The sequence below is a fragment of the Nicotiana attenuata genome, unplaced genomic scaffold (genome assembly GCF_001879085.1).
Source record: "Nicotiana attenuata strain UT unplaced genomic scaffold, NIATTr2, whole genome shotgun sequence".
NCBI classification, from domain to species: Eukaryota; Viridiplantae; Streptophyta; class Magnoliopsida; order Solanales; family Solanaceae; genus Nicotiana; species Nicotiana attenuata.
In genome coordinates, this window is record NW_017674211.1 from 47868 (window position 1) to 57339 (window position 9472).

Genomic DNA, 9472 nt, shown 5'->3' on the forward strand with positions numbered 1-9472 from the left:
CCCCCCCCTGCTTTTCCTACTAGATGAAAATAAGGCAAAAATTATCATACCATTCTCCAGTGCAAAATGTTTTAAAGAACAGTACTGATGTCATTCGACTGTACCTGCATTAAATATGCACATCCCGATCTACTCAAAGACGGCAATGCTTCTTTCCTGGAAAAATCAGAGATCCGCTGTTGCACTATACCTCTTATCTGGGTTAAATGAATCAGAATGAGTACTAAAATGAGAGAAGGAAAAAAATAACCAAGAAAAAGGTCAAACATATAAACATATATATATATATATATATATATATATATATATATATATATATATATATATATATATATAATTCTGATACGTAAGAAAAGAGTAGCTATAAAACCCAAAGGTGCTTATGACTCACCAATGAAAGGCGCTGTTCACAGTAGAGTTTGTGGCATTCTTCAAGAAGTTGAATATATTCTTTTCTAGGTGTTCTGCTTTCAATTTCCTCCAAGATAGGCTTGAGCTGCAGATAACTAAGATCATTTGGTTCATGGATTACACAGCAAAGCTAGTTGTTGTGATACTCACCCTCATACGGCCCATTAATAGACTTTCTATAAACTAAAAAGAAAGGAGAAGTTCCAGGTTACCTCATTTGCTGCAGCCTTGAAGCGTACATAAATTATAGATGCCTCTATACCCTCGGCCAAAGATGTTTTGCTACCACCACTGCTTCGTATTGCAGCCTGAACCTAATCAAACGGAAATATCTCAGGAAAATCAACCATTCATCTGCAAGTCAAAGATCGTTCTGCATATAAAAATGAAACATAAAGCAGATTTACCTGAGAAGAAGTGCTTCTAAGTACTGAAAGAACGTGAGAGCGAATCATTCCCAGAGCTCGAGACTGGTTACAAGAGGAAAACGGACAAATAGACACAGAGAAAGAGAAAGCACAATGGGGTTAGAATTCTCATATCCCAGAATTTCATAAGCCATGCTCATTCTATAAAGAAATATATTTTCATATTTGGAAGATTACAAACTTTTTATGTCAATGCTTTTAAGTACCTGAAGTTGTCGAAACTTGACCAAATAAATGCTGCACTCCGCATATTGTGGGTTACTCTCAACATATCTTCAGTCACGTACAAAAGAAACACAAAGGTTATTTGTGCTCTTATGCAAAGATTTACCCCAGCTTAATTTAACAGGACTTAATCTTGACAAAAGAATTTACTTTCCTAGAAGAAACCTGTGAACCCATTACTTGTTCACTTGATAAACATCACAAATAACCAAGAAAAGTATGGATTATACATCATCACTGTGTTTTGTAGAATTCATAGGTCTCAATGCAGTAATATGAGATGCAATGTCACTTACGAGATACACTCATCGAGTCTCTTAAGCAATGGAAGAAAATTTGTACTCCCAACGCTCATACTAGGAGAATAAAAAGCGGTTGCAACCTGCAAACAGGTGTACAAGACAACCATGAGGAGTTAACGCAGAAAAAAGGGTAACAGAAAACTGGATATGTGACATTTTTAGAGTTCAAGAATAAGAAGAAGAAGAAGAAGAGCAAGATTGAGCACAAGATAAATCAAGCTGATATAATGCTCCAATAGGATGTAATTCAACAAAAAAGCATTAGAAAACTTTTAGGCTAATGGTCGTGATTAAATCGAGAATATCCACAGTGGAGGGTGAAAAAGCTATTCCATTTTTTTTTTGTTAAAAAGCTATTCCATTTCTGAAGGCATTTAAAAGAAGGAACTCTCATTCTCAATATCACAAGTGAAAAGTTTTTCCTTTAGAAACCACCAAACACAAAAATGGCAGAGAAAAGAGCTGTTAAAGGCTTTCAGTACAATAGAACAAGAGCCAAGATTTAAAAAACCACCTTAAATAAATAACTTGCTAAGTAAGAAATATCAGAATAATCCCAAAGCACTAGAATGATACAGCCAAGATAGACTAGCTTTGGATGACTCATTTATAACATGAGGAAGAAAACCATCCTGAATCAAAGCTTAAGTTACAAAGACTGAAGCACTTTGGTGAGTGGGTGTGGGGGAACAAAATCTAATTGAAAAAAGAAATGAATTTCTTTAGAGAGAAAGCTCTCATTTCTTAAAGCTGCTTTGCCAGTCAGTTTGGTATATTAACTCTCTAATGTATCAAAGCATAAAAAATACATATAGCATGAATTCTCGTCACTCAGAATAAAGCTGACGCAGAACCATACCCAATTCAGCATAGGCATAGCTAGACCACCGCGGATACCAGTACAAAAAAACACTGGATATCAATGAAATATTTTCAATATAAATGGCAGTCGGACCTTACATTCTCCAATTCATCGAAGTAATTGAGCTTATTGTGAAGTGATTCCGCAAACTCAATTAATTTCTGCTTCTCCAAAAGCTGCAAAAGAAACAAGAAATTGCACAAGCAAGAGTACTCAATGTTTGCTTCCTGTGTTAATTATTACCTTTTTACCTCTACACCACATGTCCATTAATATTAGACACTGAGAGGGAGACTCTTCCTAATTCAAAATGCAAACCAATGGATCGCAAATACACAATATTGACATGAATTACAACTAGACAATGCTATATGCCAAACAGCAGCTTGAGCTAGAAAAAACAAGAAATGCATTTACTTGGTGCTAGGTGGCAATTGAAGATGTTTGGCAACTATTAAACACATAAGGCTAAAATCCAACAAAAGAGTAGATTGGAGGTAAGGACTTTCGGCATCATAGACTGATGCAAACCGATATATTTTTTACAATTAACTCCATCACTTACAAGCGTATCCTCTTACCATGCAATTAAATTGTTCCTACGTTCTACAAAATGTTGAAAAGAGTAATACAGTAAAGTACAATCTATTGCTAAGATAACCACACAGGCTAAGAGAAATGGGTTGACACACCAGTCTATCACACGCATCATGAAGAGTTCTAGTCTTTGTTGCCACTGCTTGATGCTGCAGCTGCAGCTCATTGAATAAGTCAAGTGTTTCATCCACCTGCGAGAGAGCCATTATTAAGGGCATGTCGAAAACAAGCATAGAATTGATGAACGGCATCAACGGAAAGGCCTGAGAGAAGAGTATAAGAGCATTCTTTTCTTCTCAGATACCTGGTGAAGTATACTATTGCAGGTCAGAATCTGCTCTGTTAAGGTGTTGACATAATGCTGATATTTTTCTTCTGTCTACATAAGAGAAAGAAAGCATATACAATTTTTTCATTAGTAAGTGTAAAAGAGGAAGCTTATGTGGGCACACATCAACAAGTAGCTTTTGGAAGATGTGGAAGAGATATAACAAGCTAAAGACTAACCTCTGATTTCATGGCTGCTTCAAGATCCGCAAACCATTTATAGAACTGATCAACAAAACAGCACATCGGGGGAAAAGATAAGATATCAAGTTGAAGTAGCAATACAGAACAGGATTACCAAGGATGCTATTTCCATCATCATTTACAAAGCTAAACTAAGCATATTTATCATTCAAGCTTATACATGAATGCAACACAAAGTTGCCACAGAGACAAATTTGGAAAACTAAAGCTCCTTATAAAGTGGCTTGCTTCAGCTAGACAGTGACATATGAGCAATACCAACACAGCAAATTCTTCAACAGAGAGGCCTGAATATACACAGAAAGTACTACAAGTATGAAATGGAGGCTGAGGATGTTAATTACTTCTTACTACGCTGCCCATAGTCTCACAGTTGCGCAGTTTTAACTTTTAACATTTTTGACGCAAAGGGGACGATACCAAGATCCATGGAGAACTTTAATTCTGTTGAACAGGAAAAGGCGCGGGAAAAGGAAAAAGCCACATAAGGGAAACGAGACTTTCCTCATATGACTAGCTGGGGCTTTACAATAAAGAGAAGAAGATGTGGGCGAATGTAGCCCATTAGTTTTCAGGTGGTTCTTTGGAAGGAGAGAAATAGGAGGGCTTTTGAAAGGGGTGGAAAATGATTTTGTACACTAGAGAAATAGCCTATTATTTTAGTTAACTGTATGTATATATAATTAGAAACAGCCTCTCTACCTTCGCAAGGTAGGGGTAAGGTCTGCGTAACCCCACTTGTGGGATTACATTGGGTTTGTTGTTGTTGTATGTATATATAATTGGATGTCCTCGATACAGTAATTTTTTTTTTTTTTTTGTGAAAAGGTAATTAAATTTATTAACAATGGAAAAATCTCCTTACCAAAAGATAGAGAACCTACAAAATAAAATGAAAAAGGAAAAGAACTTCTAGTGCTATCTCTATCATTTCATATGCATGCAAATTAAGAGCCGAAAACCTACTCTGTTGCATGGAAAGGTGAAGACCAACACTAAAGTTCAAATATGGAGAGTTCTAAAAACAAATTCCTTTTTGCATGTCTTTCTGATATATAGATTTAAATACTGCTCCGCTCAGGCAGGCAAGGCCAAGGCCATAAATAGACACATGGTCATCTCAGACCAATATCTGAATAGATCACTTGCAATCAAGGTATTTCTAACCCAGAAGACATTGAGTACCACTGTCAATTCTCACTAAATGTAAGTTTCAGTTATTTTTTGCTTGGCATAAGGTGTTTCCTCTCCAGTTAATTACAATCATCAGGACCAAAATGAGAGGCATATTCTTTAAGTAAGCCAAAAGATGGAGCTATTTAGCAAGCAATTATTATGCACTCTGTTCCAACTCATTGGTTTAGCAGTTATGTGTGACTGATATGTTGCCAAGCACAAGACACTACAACTTCTAGTCTTACACAAAGATCAACTCTATATTTTAGCACTTGTTGCTCTAAACACACATATAGTCTATAGACAGCTTATCATGGTTACAAGATGTGATAGTTCTGATTCCTTTCCAATATTTAGCTGATCGTGCACCCTTTTTTATATGGGAAAAAATCATTCACGATCCCTTATTTAAAATATGGAATATTAAGATCTACAACCTGGAAATAGCAGAGGTAAGAAATAATGGACGTGCTAACTAAACATTTTAAAAGTTTTTTGCTCTTTTTTTGTAACTGACCTGATTTGTATTCACTAGGACTGCTTCAATGGCCCCTGAATCTTCCAGAGAACTGAGCTTTGTTGAGACAGAGAGATTATTATCCTGTCCAGAAACTTGATCCTGGGACTAGAAATAAGAATATATTTCAGGTAACTTAATTTGAGATAGCTGATACTTTCAAATCAACCAAGAATGAAAAATTCACCAAATTGGGCGGGAAAGGTCTCTCAGCAACTGCATGGGAAAGTGCTTGTATGGCTGCTTGTTGTTGCTCTGTTAATGGAGCATTCTGTAAGACGAAAATTAGCTAAAGTCGTTGGATATATAGCATAAAGAGAGCCACTACTGCTGAATTAGTTAACCAAAAGCAATAAAATTCAGTAGACAAACACACACATGTAGTACATACAAATGGGGGGAAATTCAGTAAAAACAATGTATATTGACATGGTGAGGGCCACAAACTCAAACGAATAATCAAATCCAAGATGGAGGTGATTACTAATATAGTGATTTTCCATTAGAAATTCCAAGAATAAGCTAAAACTAAAAGAGTCGCCGGATAAGGAAACGGCTAGTTGGCCAGTGGTAATACGAGAAAAAAGAGAAGCAGTGCAACATTAGAATGAGAACAAACATGAAAGATAGTTAAGTGGCAGAGGCAGATCCACGATTTGAACATTATGGGTTCGAGTTCAGAATTCTAGCACAAGCCATTTGAGTTATTGGGTCCGAAATCAATTTTTAATACTAAGTTAGTGGATCTTTTAGCACATTTACAGGGTCTGAACTAAAACTATTGGGTTTGTACGAAAGCATATCTAATGCACTAGGTCCATCCCTCTTCAAATAAGAGGACTTTATTTACACAAAGATTTGCTGGAAGGTATTTTCTAAAGCTGTAAGGAATCCAATAAGTCCAGTAATACATCGATGTCAGTGACAATCAGCATTACACCAAACAGCACTTCATTATTCTTCTTTTATTTCGGGAGTGAGAAGATTGAATGCGGTCTTCAAATTTGTCATACAGTCACAGATCTATGAGAGAGCTGAAAATTTGGTAAAGCATTCACACAGATCTGGAGCATTGATTGATGCTCCAGAGAATTAGACCTAAAATATAAGTATTGTACAAAATGGGAAAGAGATGGGGGAACCTGCTCCCAAGTAGAAGCGAAATTGTAGCCTTTGGAAATAGCTTCCGACTTAGGAACACCGGGCCTTGACGCCGTCGCCATGGGTTTATCGACACTCTCTTCTTTTGGCTCAGCAGAAATGAGTGATTTTTCTGGACGTTACAACTGTTCAAAACGAAGCAGAATTGAACAAAAAGAGGGATTAGAGAAAAGCCGATCAAATTAAACCGATCAAACTAACAATGCAAGCTCTCTAGAAAATCTTCATTGCACACACCAGCGGTCCAGCACTAGCCGAAAAACCCGCCTCAATTGTTGCTACCATTTTCAATAACAATCAAGAAAACAGATGTTTATGGTGGTTACCATAGGGATTCAGTGGAACCAACTTCGAGTTCTCAGCGTACTTGTCGAAGTTGAAGACTGGGAGATCTGAGATATGATCGTCTTCACTCTTTCATATGGCTGCACTTCCAAAAACTTCCCATTGAAAGATTAAAAATTCTAATTTCTAATCGTCCTAAGAGAGGGGATATAGTAATTTTTTTTTTTTTTAACTAGTAGCAATCATTAAGACAGGTTTTCTTTAACAAGTTTTTGTATTTTATTGTAAAATTTATTTCAATTACAATAATTTTGACACATAAATTAAATATGAAATAGTAGGCAAAAATTAGATTTATTCTCGTACTTCAAAATCTAAAATTTGAAGATAATGGGTGCCTCAGGACTCAGGTACATGTCGCCGTGGGCGGTTCAAGCACATACGGGGCTAAAGTCAAAGTTTAATAGAGGCCTAAATTTCTAAAAGAAAGTTATAAAATATGTTTTTATTTGAAGTCGATTTTATCTAATAATTCTTGCTTGGTTAATAATATAGCTAACTTATTTAATCTTTTTTGAGATATTATTGATCTTGGGTAAGATTTTACAAAGCAATAGAAGTATAGAACTAGTGAAATCTTGGAGAAAGAAGGTGAGTAATGAAATCTTGGAGAAAGAAGTGAGTAAGAATATCAAAGAGAAACACCAAAAATATGTAGGATTTTCCGAAATATGAAGAGATTGGAAAAAAAATATTTACTTGGACAAATTATGGAAGAGAGAACAATTTTTTAATGGAAAAGTAAAAAGTGGAAAACTAAAAGGTATGAAAACTATTCATTTACATATTTTTAAGTATGTTAAATTATTATTTTATTTATATAGCTAAAGAGTTTCTTCCCGTTATATTAAAAACTTTAGTTTTGTATTAAAAATATTAAATATTATTTTTCAATATACCTATGAACTTATTATTTTTAAAATATGGGCCCCCTAATATTGGGGGCCTAAGGCACAAGCCTTACCCCAGATAAGGTTGGAGCCGGCCTTGCATGTCGCACTAGCCATACATGTGGTATAATAGGAGCTTATATCCGATTTGATTTGGTTCAGATGATCTGTCGTGGGTTGAGTCAGTTCATTTTAATAAGTTTTAACATATTCTACAGAGAAATTACACATTTTTCATCGACAAGACAAGCAAAAAAAATCAATAAGATAAGTAGACCTTCTTGTATAGAAAGAAAATAAAATAAATGTATACTAGTGAAAGCAACATTAACAATAAAAACAATTACCCTTATTCTATAAACATATGAGCACAATTAATATCTTTCATCATAAAAATTACACAAATCAAGCAACAATATAATTGTCAATAGGAAAATCATTCACTTTACTAGTACTAGGTCAAGCAAAGGTAATCTTGTAGAAAGAAGAATTATCCCCATTTTTAATTAATGTAAATGATAAAAATGAACTTCATTCCCTAAATAAATATGTTGAAAAGATAAAGAATAGATGAAAAAATGAATGGAACTTCTTTGGTAAACACTTATTCATATTCAAAAATCAACACACTTTATAATGGTCAATTGACCTTCAAAATAGTGACAAATTCTAATCTAATTAGAAAACAAAATAGCAGACTGCTAATCAGAGTTGTCTTTTAATTCAGTGATCCCTTCATGGAAAATTTAAGATTTTGCTTCACCTTCAGCTAAACATGGAGGATTGACTATTTTATAAGTCCACTCCTCTGCTCTACCCTTCCTCATAGCTAGTTTGTCACAAATTAGAAGAAAAACAAGTAATATTTTAGCTAAGCTTGTTAACCTTCTGTAAAGAATACTTAAATTGATGGGTCAACCACTTGTTTCATCACAATTTTGGATCATACTATTTTACATATTTTTTTCCTTCTCATATTTTGTACTTTAGCTATGAATGTCTTTAACGTTACTATTTTTTTTCTTTTTACCTTAAAGAAAAAGAGTAGATAAAATTTAAAATGGAAATCAAAATTCTAACATGCATCATTTGTGGAGCTTGAACCCCTTTTATGTTTTAATTTTTATTTTATAATTAACATAAATATTTTTAGAATATTAGTTTCGTTGCCCGTGTTTGTCAAATTTTATAGTATAATATGTTGCAAAATTATATCTAACATTTTCTAAAATAAAGTTTTGAGAGATAAATATATATAAATGAATAAAGTACAAGTTTGTGTGAGTGATCAATTTAGATCGTGGTGACTTGTTTGTCTATGCAAAGTTGATTGAATATGATTTTTTTTTACTTATTTTGATTTTATGAGGTTCAAACAAGTAATAAAGTGTATCTTGCCTAGTACTTTCTTACATTCACCATTTTCGATGTATGTTCCTTTCATCTGTTTAGATCGCTCTATCATGACCAAGACTCTTGTTGTCGATATTGATCTTGAAAGTGCAATGTTACTGTAGACGCAATCGAATATTTGGCATTGTTTGACCATGTACTCTACTATCATTGCCAAATATAAATGCATGAAAAGTTATTTTAAACAAGTTTAAAAGAATATCCATCATTGTCACGGGGAAAAAGTTGAAATCATCTTCTTGTTAGTAACTATTTAAATCTTCTATAGAGTCAAAACTAAGTATGCTTTATTTTCGCTACACATTTTTGTGTAAACAATTTTTTATGAAATGTCACAACTTCTCAATTAACAAAATTTCATGTGAAAGAACGGAATCTTTCTTCAAAGGCACAAAAACTAACTGTTTAATTGGCAGATTCATCAAATTTCAATATTCATTTGGAAATTGATTTATAGAGTTTGAAAAATACATTATTTAAATAAATTATTAATCAAAAAGGCCAAACATCCCACATTTTAAATATTTCAATTGTCTTTTTCATAATACATATGTAAATTCAAAGTTATAATCAACCAAGAAACAAGGAGAAAATGGATTGTTTGCTTAGTGAGA

General features: G+C 34.0%; 1 protein-coding gene across 3 annotated transcripts in view; it reads right to left on the bottom strand.

The window, feature by feature from the left end:
* Nucleotides 1-6696, bottom strand: part of LOC109218204 (conserved oligomeric Golgi complex subunit 3) — a 19320-nt gene extending 12624 nt beyond the window's left edge. Inside the window, exons 1-14 of one of the 3 annotated variants that reach the window (XM_019382554.1) lie at nt 6537-6696; nt 6192-6335; nt 5237-5320; nt 5050-5151; nt 3333-3377; nt 3130-3204; nt 2921-3016; nt 2327-2404; nt 1361-1446; nt 1046-1112; nt 819-881; nt 624-725; nt 392-496; nt 105-197 (exon numbers count right to left, since the gene is read on the bottom strand). In XM_019382554.1, the coding sequence (XP_019238099.1) occupies nt 105-197; nt 392-496; nt 624-725; nt 819-881; nt 1046-1112; nt 1361-1446; nt 2327-2404; nt 2921-3016; nt 3130-3204; nt 3333-3377; nt 5050-5151; nt 5237-5320; nt 6192-6272 (1077 nt within the window). In that variant the 5' untranslated portion in view covers nt 6273-6335; nt 6537-6696. Of the gene's footprint in view, nt 1-104; nt 198-391; nt 497-623; nt 726-818; nt 882-1045; nt 1113-1360; nt 1447-2326; nt 2405-2920; nt 3017-3129; nt 3205-3332; nt 3378-5049; nt 5158-5236; nt 5321-6191; nt 6336-6447 lie in introns of all 3 variants that reach the window. The other 2 variants (XM_019382552.1, XM_019382553.1) reach the window with 2 other exon arrangements.
* Between the last annotated feature and the right edge of the window lie 2776 nt (nt 6697-9472).